The sequence below is a fragment of the Brassica oleracea genome, chromosome C7 (genome assembly GCF_000695525.1).
Source record: "Brassica oleracea var. oleracea cultivar TO1000 chromosome C7, BOL, whole genome shotgun sequence".
NCBI classification, from domain to species: domain Eukaryota; kingdom Viridiplantae; phylum Streptophyta; class Magnoliopsida; order Brassicales; family Brassicaceae; genus Brassica; species Brassica oleracea.
The window spans coordinates 1205392-1220176 of NC_027754.1; the positions used below are offsets into that span (position 1 = coordinate 1205392).

General features: G+C 37.6%; 3 protein-coding genes across 4 annotated transcripts; 2 read left to right on the top strand and 1 right to left on the bottom strand.

Annotated features, from left to right (window-relative positions):
- Positions 1-281: 281 nt before the first annotated feature.
- LOC106304792 (probable RNA-dependent RNA polymerase 5) lies at positions 282-5380 on the top strand. 2 transcript variants are annotated; one of them, XM_013741186.1, is made up of 18 exons: positions 282-525; positions 569-859; positions 936-1086; positions 1182-1314; positions 1454-1528; positions 1766-1940; positions 2047-2245; positions 2352-2439; positions 2550-2711; positions 2796-2867; positions 2944-3050; positions 3121-3269; positions 3349-3571; positions 3668-3893; positions 3971-4119; positions 4204-4508; positions 4603-4757; positions 4886-5380. In XM_013741186.1, exons 2-18 carry the CDS (start codon positions 589-591, stop codon positions 5120-5122), a joined length of 2877 nt encoding a protein of 958 aa, XP_013596640.1. In that variant the 5' UTR covers positions 282-525; positions 569-588; the 3' UTR covers positions 5123-5380. The 2 variants fall into 2 exon arrangements, with proteins under 2 accessions (XP_013596640.1, XP_013596641.1); XM_013741187.1 differs by having other exon boundaries at positions 282-859; positions 960-1086.
- A 536-nt stretch (positions 5381-5916) lies between these two features.
- On the top strand, positions 5917-9384 carry LOC106304794 (NADP-dependent malic enzyme 1). The gene is made up of 17 exons (XM_013741188.1): positions 5917-6247; positions 6339-6459; positions 6534-6760; positions 6833-6938; positions 7009-7074; positions 7161-7256; positions 7331-7402; positions 7498-7581; positions 7679-7777; positions 7887-7934; positions 8009-8062; positions 8145-8243; positions 8324-8413; positions 8491-8568; positions 8642-8807; positions 8888-9016; positions 9096-9384. The coding sequence occupies exons 1-17, from the start codon at positions 6126-6128 to the stop codon at positions 9182-9184; spliced, it is 1746 nt and encodes a 581-aa protein (XP_013596642.1). The 5' UTR covers positions 5917-6125; the 3' UTR covers positions 9185-9384.
- Positions 9385-9521: 137 nt separating this feature from the next.
- On the bottom strand, positions 9522-13072 carry LOC106304795. Its single transcript, XM_013741189.1, has 14 exons — positions 12746-13072; positions 12373-12428; positions 12109-12283; positions 11893-11994; positions 11680-11751; positions 11445-11561; positions 11281-11358; positions 11071-11133; positions 10895-10991; positions 10742-10820; positions 10453-10667; positions 10211-10356; positions 9964-10086; positions 9522-9882 (listed from the first exon to the last, which is right to left on the bottom strand). Exons 1-14 carry the CDS (start codon positions 12833-12835, stop codon positions 9730-9732), a joined length of 1566 nt encoding a protein of 521 aa, XP_013596643.1. The 5' UTR covers positions 12836-13072; the 3' UTR covers positions 9522-9729.
- Between the last annotated feature and the right edge of the window lie 1713 nt (positions 13073-14785).

Below are 14785 nucleotides of genomic sequence, written 5' to 3' on the forward strand. Positions count from 1 at the left end.
CAAGCCGTAAATGTCTATCACCTTCCATCTATAATTTTGTGACGAAAAGTAAGAAATAAAGATTCATTTTAATTATGAGTTTAGTTTGGATTCAATTTAGTTTATTTAGTTTAAAAAGTAACTCAGCGTCCGAGACCGAAGATTGTTCACGATGACCTACATGGTAACCAGCGCATGCTAGATCTTTGGTCGTTTCTGTTTTAGTGAGAGAGAGAGAAATGTACAAAATCATCATCCCTCAAAATCAAATCTATAAAATGTAAAATAAAATCTAATAAAAACAGAGAGAGAATAAAAAGATGCAACCTTTCTTCTTCTTTGTGTTGTCAGATCACATCATCACTCTCTTTCTTCGTCATCATCGTCGAAACTCTCTGCGTAAAACTGTTTGCACTGGTGGTGTGAGAGTGCTGCTAGAGAGAGTTTAAAGATGCAACCTTTTTGCTTATCATCATATCACTGTAGTCTCTTTTAATTATTTTTTGTTTTGTTTTAATAACTGTCTGCATAAACAAAACAGTCCTTCACTTGGTGGTGTGTTGCGAGAAAGAGAAAGAGAGAAGAAGAAAGTGTTGGTTTGGAAGAAAGATGATAACGTGGCAGCGATCAGTGATCGTTCTTTCGAGTAGGCTCGAATCTGTTTTGGAGAAGATATACGGCAAACACAAATGTCCTCCCATAAACGAAGAGTCAAGGCAGAGACTTTCTTCGATTCCAGAAGATTTAGCTTTCGATTTGCTCAGGAAAGCTTTTAATTCCCCGGGGATATCCAACCTCGACCGCTTCATCGCCTCTAAGCTTACCCACGCCGTTACTGTTACAAGCTCTCCGACGAAGTCTGCTTCTTGTTCCTCTCAAGGTCAGTAATAGGAAAGCAGCAGAGAGTCTTTTTATGTGTATAGTTTTACTTTGACTGTGATTGTTGCTGATTGCAGAAGAGATATCTATTCATTCTGAAGCTCCTTCTTTGACAAGACAACAAGTCAATGGAGGATCTTCTCTTCACATTCCTCCTCCTCAGCTCTTACTAGCTTTGAGTGAACTTGAATTCAACAAGGCCTTTCTCTTGCTTACCTACATTCCTGGGTATGCCTCCAAAGTTTTCTGACTTTTTTAACCTCTTTTTTCCCTTGAGTTGGTTCTGGTAACAGTTACCCTTTTTTTTGTTTGATGTTAAACAGGAAAGATCTGAGTCAGGTTAAAATAACTGCTGATGAGATTAGAGGATGGAAGGATTTGTCTATGGTTGCTTATGAAGCTGCCGTTTGGGACAGTTTGGGACATAAATTTTGTTCCCCAACAGACCGTAGATTGGTACTTTTGTCTGTTTGCTCTATTTGGTATTTTACCTATATCTCATGATTGATATGAATTCCTAAAGGTGAATTAACAAGCAAGAGAGAGACATATTTTGTACTGTTTGGGTCTTTATATGCTTCCTCTGTTTCTGCAGTCACTGGAATGGGATAATGAGAAGACTAGCTACTACCAGTGTCATGTTGCTTCGGATGGCAGTTACACATTCAAGGTTCAGTCCACTCTTCAACTGCTATCTTCCGTGTGTACTTTTGTGTTGAAGCAATTATTTTGCAAGTCGCTATCTTATGTCTATTTTACATCATAGACTCGTTCTACTGGGTGTACTTATAGAGAGAGCCATTGTACTTTTAGAGATATTGTGCTCAGAGTCACAGGGCTGCTATTCCACATTTCTTGGTATCCTTGACTTGATCTGCTTATACTAATGGAGACACTGTTTTCACAGGGCCCTCTTCTTGAACCCACTGGAACACACCTGCATAAGGTCTTGGGTGATGCTAATGTTTTGACGGTCAAATTTGAGGATGTCCCGAGAAACTCATCAACCGACCGTTACACTACATACAGAAGGATTGCCAAGAATGGTATCATGCTTGGGTTACGTCGTTATCAATTTTTTGGTGGGTCTATTTTCTCTTGATTTACTTATCATTCATGTCAACACTTTTTCACTATTTTAACATATTATTTATTTGGAGCTTGTTATTATAACACTCTGTTGAACAGTTTTCAAAGATGGTGGAAAAGAAGAAAAGAAGAAAGATTTTTCTACAAAGGGAGTGAAATGCTACTTCATACGCACAGACTCCACATCTGCGAATGATATGGGAAGTCCCTACATCTTCTCCGGGAAGTCAGTTTATGAAGCTCGCATGCATTTTATGCATGTCCACACATTGCCATCTTTGGCCAACTGCATGGCAAGGTACCTCAGTTTCTTTTATAAGTCTCTACTGTTTTTATCTTTGAGCTTCTGTAGAGATCTTTTCCTTTGTAATTTGCGTCACTGTGTGTTTTTGTTGATGCTTCAGGTTTTCATTGATTCTATCAAAGACTAAGAAGCTTGAAGTTGACATGACTGGGATCACCTTTGAGAAAATCGATGATATACACTGCCATGTACTTTGTCGACTCATTTGTCCTACAGGAACTGTGTCTCTATCTAAAGTAGCTTTTACTAGTCGTGTTCACTCTGTGCTTTAATCTTTTTCCATCTCTTCCATTTGCAGGATCAAAACAATAATGATGTTCTTGATAAGAATGGGAAACCATGTATACATTCAGATGGCACTGGCTACATCTCTGAAGATCTTGCTCGGATGTGTCCAGTAAACATATTAAAAGGAAAATGTCTCAGAAATGATAATGTTCAAACCCCTGTTCAAGACCCGGTATGTATACTAGAGTGAAAACCCCTCTTCATGCTCCATTATATACTTGTCCATTACTGAACTCACAATTACTTTTCCAAACAGCCTCTTCTGATCCAATTTCGGATGTTTTTTGATGGCTATGCTGTTAAGGGAACTTTTCTCTTAAACAAGAAAGTAAGTCTGCTCTCTTTTTTTCCCATTACAAAATTTGTTTGCGAGCTATTCCTTATGTTCCGCCGTATTTTGCCAGCTTCCTCCTCGGACTGTCCAGGTTCGACCTTCTATGGTCAAGGTCTCTAAAGATCCAGCTTTGTCAGATTTTAGCACTTTTGATTCCCTAGAGGTTGTCACAACAAGGTACATGTTTATTTGATACATCTCTCTTTTAATGTTATCCTAGTGACATCTAGTTGTTTCCATCATCCAGTAATCCACCTAAAAGAACAAAGTTATCAAAAAACTTGGTGGCGCTGCTTAGCTATGGAGGAATCCCTGATGAATTCTTTCTGGATATATTGCTCAACACCCTGGAAGAGTACAAAACCATCTTCAACAACAAACGTGCTGCTCTTAAAGGTTCTTAATCCTTTAGTCCCTAGAAACTTATGCTGTAACTAATGATTCATCTTCTAAGAAGTCATTTTATTTGATGCAGCTGCCCTTAACTATGGGGATATGGACGATCAGAACGCTGCACAAATGATTTTGGTTGGTATCCCACTTGACGAACCACACTTGAAGGATCATTTGTCTATTCTTTCAAACACAGAGAAGAATGATCTCAGAGCAGGAAAGCTTCCTGTGAGTGAATCATACTACCTCATGGGTACTGTTGATCCCACCGGAGAGTTGAAGGAAGATGAAGTCTGTGTCATCCTGTATGATTGCTAATCACTTTTGAGTCTTTACATGATAAAGAATTGATGAAGTCTTGTTCATTTCTGCACTACTTTCTTTGTTGTGGGTTTGTGTAGTGAGTCTGGCCAAATCTCAGGGAATGTGCTAGTTTACAGGAATCCTGGACTACATTTTGGGGACATACATGTACTTAAGGCTACTTATGTTAAGGCCTTGGAGGAGTATGTAGGAAACTCCAAGTATGGTGTCTTCTTTCCTCAGAAAGGTCCAAGATCTTTGGGAGATGAGATTGCAGGTGGTGATTTTGATGGTGATTTGTATTTCATCTCCAGAAATCCAGAGGTAAATAACACCTTCGTTAGAAAGTAAGGATATGATTTGTTGTAACCTGACTCTCTTTGGTTTGCTATCTGTTGTAGCTACTTGAACACTTCAAACCAAGTGAGCCGTGGGTGAGTTTGACTCCTCCTACTAAAGGCAACTCTGCTAGAAAGCCAAGCCATCTTTCACCAGCGGAGCTGGAGGAAGAGCTTTTCGATATGTTCTTGAAGGCAAGATTTAATGCTAGGTACTCTTAACTTAAGCTCTAGATTCACAACTGTGTTTTGGATCAATCTTTGGGATTTATGTTTCTTTTCTCTTGGGTTTACAGCAATGTTGTAGGGATGGCTGCTGATAGCTGGTTAACAATAATGGACCGCTTCCTCGTGCTAGGAGATGAGAACGCTGAGGAAAAAGCTGAAATGAAGAAGAAAATGTTAAAGTTGATTGATATATACTATGATGCTCTTGATGCACCAAAGAAAGGTGCTAAGGTCTTTCTCCCAGACGAGCTGAGGCCTGACATTTTCCCACACTACATGGAGCGTGATCAGAAATTCAAGTCCACTTCTATTCTTGGAATGATCTATGACTTTGTTAAATCACAGACAGCAGAGGAACACAAACCATCAGCTGGTAAAGGGCCTTTCTTATTACTACTGATCAGAACACAGAAACAAATGATCATATCATCATAATTATCTGTTTAACCGTGGTCTATAAATTTCAGAGATCAGTAAACTTGCGTGTTTCGAAGATGAGCCAGTCTCTGATTATCATAAGAAGAAATGGGGACAGTTGTATGAAAAGTACAGAAAGGAGATGATCCAGGCGATGGGTAACAAAGATGAATCAGCCAATGAAGTTATCCAGAGATACAAGCAGGTAAGCTCTTCAATGAACTTAATGGATCACGTGTGTTTTGTGTTATTTTGTCTCCCACCAAGAGGAGTCATCTTATGCTGTAGAAACAAACAATTCTGAAATTCGTTTCTGCTTGTTGGGTGTGTCAGGAGTTCTATGATGCTGCAGGGTTTGAAGACAACAAGAAAAGTATCGAAGAACTTTATCCGCAAGCCTTGGCACTTTACAACGTCGTTTACGACCATGCAATCATAATGGATAACGTTCGAAACTGTGGGTTTGCCTGGAAGGTTGCAGGACCGATCCTGTGCAGGTTCTACCTTGAGAAAAAGCAGGGAAAATCCTTACTGTGTTCACTCCCAATGCTTAAAGAGCTTTGGGGTTGATCACAAAGCACTTGTTATCTGCCCTGTTCTTGTATTATATAAATAAGCCTTTTGTTGTGATCATAAGAAGCGTGTGAGTCAAGTATCTTACCTTGGTAAAAACCTAATCTATAGGTGAAGCTATCCGTTCCAGACGTGATGTAGCACCTTTTGTTTTTAGTTCTAAATCTACCTCTTATCGTCTATTGTATGATACTTTCGTGTGTATTTGCTTATGAACTGTTCTTATAAAAAATTATGTTAAATATCAGTTAGTTAGCTCTGCTGCATCAGTGTTGTAATATAAGTACCAAAATAAACGCTTTGAACCAGCTTCCTCGGACGAGACAGTCAGAAAATACTAGAGTAGCTCTACCGACAAACTTGACAACTTCGTTTACGATTATGCCACCATAAAGAACAAAGTTTGATTTTGTCGTTGGTTTGTCTAAAAGGCTGCAGGACCGGTCTGTGTAAATTCTACCTTAAGAAAACAGAGGAGAAGTCAATCCCCTGTTCAACTCCTTTGCTCAAAGAGCTTTCGGGTTGAACAAACTTACTTGCCATGTTCTGTTCTGCTCCGTTCTGGTAAAAAAAAATTTAATATAAGCGTTGTGCTGTATAACAGGTTGCGTGTTAGCCAAGTATCTTATTTAAGTAACCTAACTTTTAGGTAAAGCTCTGTGGTGTATGCCTTTTGGTATTAGTTCTAATCCTTAGATTCGTCCTCTAGTGTATATTTTCTTATGAAATAAAATAAAGACTAAGCAGCTTATATATTTTATTTTCAACCTAACTGTACGTACGTGGCGACTTGTGGAGTTCATGTGTTGTACAAATCTGTCTTCTTCCGTGTGACACCTCTCTGCATCCTCAAGCTTCCATTTGGCTTTTCCACCACCTTCTTCTTGATCCTTTATTATATAAACAAAACTTCTTTCCAGATTCTTGCCTTGTAATACTTCTCTTCAGATACTTCTTTTCACTTTTGTTTTTTTGGATTGTGTTCATTGCTCCTTTCAAGATGGAGAGCGTGAAGAACTCAGATTTAAAATCTTCTGTTAATGGTGGCGTTGTTGATGTGTATGGAGAAGACTCAGCCACCATTGAGCACAGCATAACTCCATGGTCTCTCTCTGTTTCTAGGTAAACAACATAACTTCTCCAAAGTCACAGAACTACTAAGTCTCTAAACTAACACTTAAGGTAGTGATTAACTTGGTTTCTTTGTGTTCAGTGGGTATTCATTGCTGAGAGATCCTCGCTACAACAAAGGACTTGCTTTCAGTGAGAAAGAGAGAGACACACACTACTTGCGTGGCCTTCTTCCTCCAGCTGTTGTTGATCAAAATCTTCAGGTGAACACTTGGTTATTTTAGTTAATATTTAGATATGTTTTGTCAATGTTTTTTCTGTTCTTCAAATGATTTAGGAGAAGAGGCTGATCAACAACATCCGACAGTATCAATATCCATTACAAAAGTACATGGCCTTGACAGAACTTCAGGAAAGAAACGAGAGGCTGTTTTACAAGTTGTTGATAGATCATGTTGAGGAGCTTCTACCTATCGTTTATACTCCAACTGTTGGTGAAGCTTGTCAGAAATATGGAAGTATTTTCAGGCGACCTCAGGGTCTATTCATCAGTTTAAAAGAGAGGTTAACTTCTATATTATGGTTCCTCCTTTATTTACCCTTTTTTTTTAACTTTATATTCATTCATTCATACAGAGGTAAAATTCTAGATGTGTTAAAGAACTGGCCTGAAAGGAACATACAGGTTATAGTTGTTACAGATGGTGAAAGGATTTTGGGTTTAGGAGATCTTGGATGTCAGGTAAGTCCACTGATGTGGCTTCAGTTCAAGTCTTGTATAAGTAACTGAACAGAGTTAGTGTTGACATTAGGGGATGGGTATACCTGTTGGTAAACTGGCCTTATATACAGCACTTGGAGGTGTTCGTCCTTCTGCGGTAAGTGTAGTTGGGGTTTGTGGAGTGTTTTACAAGTAAGTAATATGAGGAGACTAAGTTGCTTCTTTTTTTTTTTATTATTGCAGTGCTTACCTGTCACCATTGATGTGGGAACAAACAATGAGAAACTGTTGAATGATGAGTTCTACATAGGACTCAAACAAAAGCGAGCAACGGGACAGGTATGCGTTAATCGTGGTCTTGATAGTTTCAAAAACTCATGAGTAGATTCTTATGCATAATATGATTTCTGCAGGAGTATAGAGACCTCTTGCATGAGTTCATGAGTGCTGTGAAGCAGAACTATGGTGAAAATGTTCTTATACAGGTGCTAAGTTATGATGAATTCTTGCTTCTTCAGTATGATTTTTTGTGTAAGCTTTGTTATGTATATATGCTTTTGTTATCTTCCATTTGTCACAGTTTGAAGATTTTGCTAATCATAACGCGTTCCAGTTGCTTGCGAAATACCGTGATACCCATCTAGTCTTCAATGATGATATACAGGTCAGGGTTTAGCCTTCTATTTTTTTTGTGTTGTTTCTTGTTGTCTTCATAGATTGAAAGAGTTTTGTTTTTTTTTTTCTTGTCTTTGTGGATTCAGGGGACAGCAGCTGTTGTTCTTGCTGGATTAGTGTCCGCACAGAAGTTAACTAATAGTCCACTTGCAGAGCACACCTTCCTCTTTCTTGGTGCTGGTGAAGTAAGAATCATTTTTTTTTTTTGGCAGAACAGTCTCTGATCCTTACAAGTTTGGTCTAAAATGATTTGTGCATAACAATATCCGATGTCTTATTGTTTTGTTGTTGCAGGCTGGTACTGGAATAGCAGAACTTATAGCTCTTTATATATCAAAACAGGTGATGATTTGTCTTGAATTTTGGTGAAATTTTTGGTCCAATCGCTTTCAATTTATCTCATCTTTCATGTGCAGATGAATGCTTCGGTAGAGGAAAGCCGCAAGAAGATCTGGCTTGTTGATTCTAAGGTAGAAGAAGTAACAAAACTTCAACGTAAGATGTTTCATTGGAACTATAATTTCGAAGCAAGTTTGTTTTTCTTTGTGGTAGGGACTGATCGTTAACTCCCGTAAAGAATCACTGCAAGCCTTCAAGAAACCATGGGCTCACGAACATGAACCTGTAAATGACCTCTTAGGTGCCATCAAGGTTTGAAACTTCTTCTTAAGTTTAAATCTCAATCTGTTTTTTCTTCTATTTCTCCTCTTAAGTTATATATGTTTCACCAGGCCATAAAACCGAATGTTCTGATTGGATCTGCTGGCATTGGACGGTCTTTCACAAAAGAAGTGATTGAGGCCATGTCTTCCATTAATGAGGTACTTGTTATTCATTCCTCTGCTAAGTGATTGCATCAAGACAACGGTTTGGTTTAAAGAAGAACATGTTCTTGCAGAGACCTTTGATAATGGCACTCTCTAACCCAACAACACAATCAGAATGTACAGCTGAAGAAGCTTATACCTGGAGTAAGGTAACAAGTCTCTCCAAACCACGCTACTTTCATATGGATTTCAAGTTTTGTGATCTTCTTTGTTGGTATGAAGGGTCGTGCAATATTTGCAAGTGGAAGCCCGTTTGATCCAGTTGAGTATGAAGGAAGTGTGTTTGTATCTACTCAGGCGAACAATGCCTACATATTTCCTGGTTTCGGACTTGGTTTGGTCATCTCCGGAGCCATACGAGTACATGATGATATGCTTCTGGCCGCAGGTAAGTGTTTCAAATGCCTGAAAATCTCAAAAAGAGATCTAAAGCTAGCAGAAGCTCTGAAGTCTTTGTTGGTACGTTAGCGGAGGCATTAGCTGGACAAGTAAGCAAAGAGAACTATGAGAAAGGAATGATATATCCTTCCTTCTCTTCCATCCGCAAAATATCAGCTCACATCGCAGCCAATGTAGCAACTAAAGCATATGAACTTGGTCTCTCCCTCTTTGCTCTCTCTTTTCTCTTTTGTCTCTCTCGCATTCAGTCTTAAAACTAAAGATATTGGGTTAACAGGACTGGCGGGGAGGCTTCCCCGGCCTAAGGAGATTGTCAAGTGTGCGGAGAGTAGCATGTACAGCCCCACCTATCGTATCCACCGTTGAGACTTGAAGACCAAGAAACAAAGCTCAATGCCTGTTTTGTATGTAAACTACTGTTTCCTTGTTCCCCCCAAGTGTTTTTCAGTACTATGTTTCAGTAAATAATGAACTGCTTCGTGTTTGGAGTTCAAAACACATGCAATATCTCATATTAGCCTTGTATCTCTTACCCTCACTAATACTACAAGACTAATTATCTGTTCTAAGCTTTTGCTTTTTGGTTCAACCCAACGCTTTATGAACAGCAATTTACTTAGATGTATACAAACATTGTATAAGCAAAACAGCTTGGAAGGGGTAAAACAAACCAAAAGAAATCAACGAATAAGAATTTCCTTGAGGGGAATAATGCATTTTTTTTCCTTCACCAATAAACATTTTGTAACCAAGAAAAACAAAAAAAAACAATATCAAATCTTCCCCAATCTGGAAAAAGAATCACCACCAAAGAATCAAACATCTATTCACCCACGAATTCCCGGGCAAGAGAAACGACTTTTTGAGCTTTGCTTTCTAACTGTATTTAACACTAAAAGAAAACGAGCTTTTTAAACATCAAACTTCTTTGGTTGTCGCCAGTGAGCCAAGTTTCTTCCCAATGAGCTTAAGAAGGAAGCTTTATGTGTAGCTCCCTTCTTACCATACAAGTGTTTCCCTCCTAAATCAGTCTTTGCTGGTACCATATCATTCCTTCTCTCTATCTGTTATCACATTCCCAATAAACAATCTCAACACACACTTGTCTAGGTGACATATACTTAAAAAGACACACTTGATTTTACCTTGAAAACCTTTCCATTTCTCAAGTGGTATCTAATTCCAGACCAGTTTATGGATTGAGAAAAGTGAGAACGGAATGCTGAGATCGGATATAGAAAGTTGTCCACTAGCATTGCTACAAATATCTGCAAAACAAAATTTCCCCAAAAATATCAAACCTAGTAACATTCTTTTTCTCCTCTCTTATCTTAACATCATTACTCAGTTTTTGTATCATCTAATCAATAAAGAGGGGTTGAAAGCACGTACAAGTCCCCAGTTGTAAGGTGCAAGAGTGAGACGTGGAGCCTCTGGGGATAACAGATTGCATAGCGTCACTTCTCGTCTTGTCAAATTCCACATTGATAGAAGCTCGATGAAGGTGCAGATCGCCAACAGTATAACAAGGGACATACCTGCAAATAACCTCATCTTTCCAGGTCAGTATGTAGCACAAAGAACAGCATACAATCCTACAGTTATAAGTTGAATACGAGGAAAGGTATGCTCACCACTAGAAGCAAAGGTCGTGTCTTCAAGTTGATGATAGCCCTTGATGTAGATTCTTAAAGCTGATGTGATGTGGATGACCGACATAACATATGGTGCAACAAAACCCCATGATAGATAACAGTGGACGGCAAACAAAGCCTTGTTCATTATCCAGTTAACTTTGGATATGTAAGATTCCAGCACAAAGGTTTGCTTTCTCAAGTAGTTCCAGTACCTATAGAATAGGAGAGGAAGAATGGTTAAACATCATATTTGGGGGCTTCAAACAAGTGAAATACGAGTATGTACCGTCCAAAACTTAGATCAGTTGCAAGAGGATGAGGGAATACAGCAACAGGAGGAGATGTAATGAGCCTCTTGTGAGCACCTGAGGCAAAGAAAAAAAAAAACAGGTGAGTGGAAACAAGAAGAAACTATCAACTACACATACAATAGTGTTACCTGCTAAAGCGGCAAGTGTCATATCATCTGAATATCCACCATCACGTAAGCCAGAGACAACACCATATCGATCTTGTCTGAAATCATCAGCATGCATCTACAAAATAGTTGCAAAAATAACCACATGTATCACGGATAATACAAAAGAAACACTATCTACCATGCTATTTACATACCATCATGCACCCTCCCCACAAAAAGAATGTTGTCCCACCAGTCGCAAATCCCATTGAGCAAGGCTGTAAAGAGAAAATGCCAATATTAGCTCAACTTACAACAAAAAAAAGGTACAAACATGGAAGAACATAAACGCATAATAGGGAAGCCAGTGAATAAATTCCATATAAAAGCAGGACTGAAGGAAGAGTATAGAGATGTCACTGTACCATGTGGTACTCATAGATGCAATAACTTCCAAGAGTTCCAGAGGGCAAGTCTAGAGGATACCCAGTTTGAATAAATATCTGCAACACATCACCATTGCTGTTAATTAAGGGCCTATTATCATTAAGCTAATATATTCATGAACTATATAGTTTGGGGTACCCACCTCTGGATTTTTCTCCATCTCAGACGTGAGTGCTCCAATTGTTCCAGGATGCAGGCTAACATCATCGTCCAAAAACAACACATATTTGGTATCTATGTGCATTTTCTCAACTCCAATCTTCACAGAAGCAGAAACCAAATTTTAAAAAAGTCAGCAAAAGCCAATGAAATGAAAAAAATGTATATTCGAAGATAGTTTAGTTTATCACTAATTTGCTTCAAAGATCAATACATACCAACTGATTATGAATTTTCTGGCTGCAAGTCGTTGCTAAACCAGCAATAACAACCTTAGCTTCAACATGATCCTGCGCACATTTAAGCATAACAATGAGCAAATTTTTGGAGTCAGTACATACTTCATGACAAAAGAAGGTCATATGAACTATGAACTGAGAGTATTTTCCATCAGTGTCAAAATTATACAACCCGTTGTAACGTGTATATACCTGATGCGTAGCTAATAGACGGGAAACAGCATGATAAGCAGGGTCTTGAGTACTTTCTAAAACAAATAGGAATTCCAGTGGTCCACCATAGAGAGAGGTGATCTACGCAAAAATATCGATAAAGATTAACAATAAAGTTGGAACCAAGACAAGATACTCCTCTGGCAAAAAGCTTAACCATGATGAAGAAAATACAAAAGAACATGAGGGTCTAACCTGACTTCTCCAATTGTGCAGATTGTGTTCTCCGAAGCCTTTTAGAGGCATAACAACGGAAACCCTGGGAAGTTTAGCCTGCCTAGAGTGCTCGAGTTCATTGATGTCTTGATAGAGAAACGCCAAGCTGTTTCCTGCTTTCATGCTGTTTTTGATTCTCTTAATCTCTCGGTTCCTTAAAGGTTAGACATAAAAGCAGCACGCATTTCAGAATAAGAAAAAAAAAGAGGCAGACAGCAAGCAAAGGAGACGCAAAGAAAGTACCTGACATATGCAGCCATTAACCAGCCTAGAGCAAGGAGTAAGCATATAACACATCCCTGAGTCATATGAAGAAACAATCAGACCAACAAAAGGCAGTAAAAATCTTATCTTGATGGTAAAATAAAATGCCCAACCAGACAAGTCTAGGAGTAGACATTATGCCCAAAAAAAGAAAAAAAAAAACATAAAGCCTTCAGTTTCTCCTTTATCTAAGCTTCTCGAGACAGTGCTAAAAGAAACATTACTTTTCAAAAAACAGAACAAAGATTATCCAAACGACGTATTGGAGGAATATCAAAACGAATCAAGAAGAGGCAAATGAAACTTTTAACATGAAAGGGACCAAAGCTTCGATGTGAAAAAGAAGGCAAACCTGGATCTGAACGAAGACGGCGAAAGGGGTGCAGAAGGCTCTGCTGAGAGAGAAGAGAATCGAATCCATGGAGTCCAATGTGGTAGACATTAAGATTGTTCCCCTGCTCTCCCAAGTGTTCACGTCCCCTTCCTTGCGAAGAAGAAGAAGAAGAAGAAGAAGCACAAACACCCAACGGAGGAGGAGGAGGAAAATGAGGAACCCTAAGATTTGAAATTCGTCTCTGAATCTCTCTTAAAGTGGTGAAATTTAGCAGATCGCCATTGACGGAGCAGCGAAAATCCAGAGAGACGCAATCACACAGTTCATCCATTTAATCATCCACATTTCCCTTTCCTTCCTTCTTTTTTTTTTTAATTCAAGTTTTAAAATAAAGTTTACTATTTTTGATTATAATATTTAATTTTATTACTATTTTCTTTCTTCTTTTTTACCATTCTCTCTCCTTAAATAACAAGTTTTTTTTTTCTTTACGTCTGATTAATTATGCTATTACAACGATGAGAAATATTACATAGACGATTCTACGGCCGATAATTCTACCATCATATGTGAATGCACGTCTGAGTGCATCACTCCGAGCCACCCTAAGAGATCCATGTTCGATGATACGCCATGCACCATGCCGAAGAGTTCTTGTAACTTTTTTCTCCATAACCCCAGACTTCCAGGTGTAGAAATATTAATGAACCCTTAGTCAAACCACTGGACTAAGGAGACATGTATCTAAAAGTATATAAATATTTTTACAAGTTTATTAACCTAACAATATGCATTTAATTTTTTTATATACTAGTATAGGCCACTAAGTTGTAATAGGCGTAAAAAGCTTTGTATGAAAAGAAGCATTTTTGTATGAAGAACTTACGACAGTTTCAGGTTACGTTTGCAACGGATTGTTCTCAATTGGTGAAGATGGTTTCAGAACCAGAAGAATGGCCAGCATTTGAAAGTTATCTGGAAGATATCAAGCTTTTACGTAGAAGCTTCCTCAACTCCGAGATCGTCTATGTACCCCGAACGGAGAACCTACGGGTGGATAGCTTGGCACATAATGCAAGGAAACAACCGTCTTTCGTCGTTCACATGGATGCGGAGTTACCGTTTTGGTTTGCAGAGTCAATATGAGTCTGTGAGTGTCTTGTTGTTAAAAAAAAAAAATGCATTTTTGTATGCATAGTTTTGTGAACACAATATTTTCTTTTGCACGTTATTGCTTTTGTAGATATTTCAAAGTTTGATGCTATAAATATTTTATTCTTTTTTTCTTTGGCCAAACAAGTGAAATAGCCCTTTTTAAAGGCATTTTGAAAGTGAAAATAGTCTTTCAAATACTATCTGTTTAGCATGATAAATGATGAAATAAGCCTTCACTAGAAAAAACGGTGAATTTGATTAAAATTAATAAATGTGGGATATTAATTTAGAAAAAATGACATTAAATTTAAATATAATGTCCGATACATATTTACGCAAAAAATGTAAATGAACATGAATTATTTTAAAACTTATTTATAGAATTTTAAAAAACTTGACACTAAAATTGTTTTTCGCTTACAAGTTTCTTAAAATCTTTGATATAAGTCGGTCTTTTAGTTTGTTTTTGTAACTCCATATTTAGTTATCAATATAAGTTTTTAAAGAATCAAGTTGAGAAACAATTGAGAATGATTAATGCAGATTAACTACTATCAAATCTGGTTATAAATTTCTCCACTTTATTGTGCCAAAACATTACAACTTCGGAATATTTGAGAGAAAACAAAATAACTAAAAGTAAAACTGCAAAAACTGGAAATTTTATATGTACTATATCATAATATTTAAAATCTGACTGAAAAAACAAATACTGTAAAATATTATAAATTACCAGTTATACACAAAATGTATCATATTGTTAGGTTTTATAATCCATACCACTCAGTATTTAAAAATAATAGCTAAATAAATCTTAGTTGTCTATAGTAATTATATTAATATACATTTTGATTGTTCTAAATCATTATGTAAGATAACTAAATTTAGCTGGATCATGAATAA

Coding starts and splice junctions, on each gene's coding strand:
- LOC106304794 (XM_013741188.1), top strand. CDS start 6,126: ATGGAGAGCGTGAAGAACTCAGATTTAAAATCTTCTGTTAATGGTGGC. Junction 7,403..7,497: donor GTGAAAATGTTCTTATACAG/GTGCTAAGTTAT, acceptor CATTTGTCACAG/TTTGAAGATTTTGCTAATCA. Junction 7,935..8,008: donor CTCTTTATATATCAAAACAG/GTGATGATTTGT, acceptor TTTCATGTGCAG/ATGAATGCTTCGGTAGAGGA.
- LOC106304795 (XM_013741189.1), bottom strand. CDS start 12,835: ATGTCTACCACATTGGACTCCATGGATTCGATTCTCTTCTCTCTCAGC. Junction 11,134..11,280: donor GCATCTATGAGTACCACATG/GTACAGTGACAT, acceptor TTCTCTTTACAG/CCTTGCTCAATGGGATTTGC. Junction 10,821..10,894: donor GACACTTGCCGCTTTAGCAG/GTAACACTATTG, acceptor TCTTTGCCTCAG/GTGCTCACAAGAGGCTCATT.
- LOC106304792 (XM_013741186.1), top strand. CDS start 589: ATGATAACGTGGCAGCGATCAGTGATCGTTCTTTCGAGTAGGCTCGAA. Junction 1,087..1,181: donor TTGCTTACCTACATTCCTGG/GTATGCCTCCAA, acceptor GATGTTAAACAG/GAAAGATCTGAGTCAGGTTA. Junction 3,894..3,970: donor TCATCTCCAGAAATCCAGAG/GTAAATAACACC, acceptor TATCTGTTGTAG/CTACTTGAACACTTCAAACC.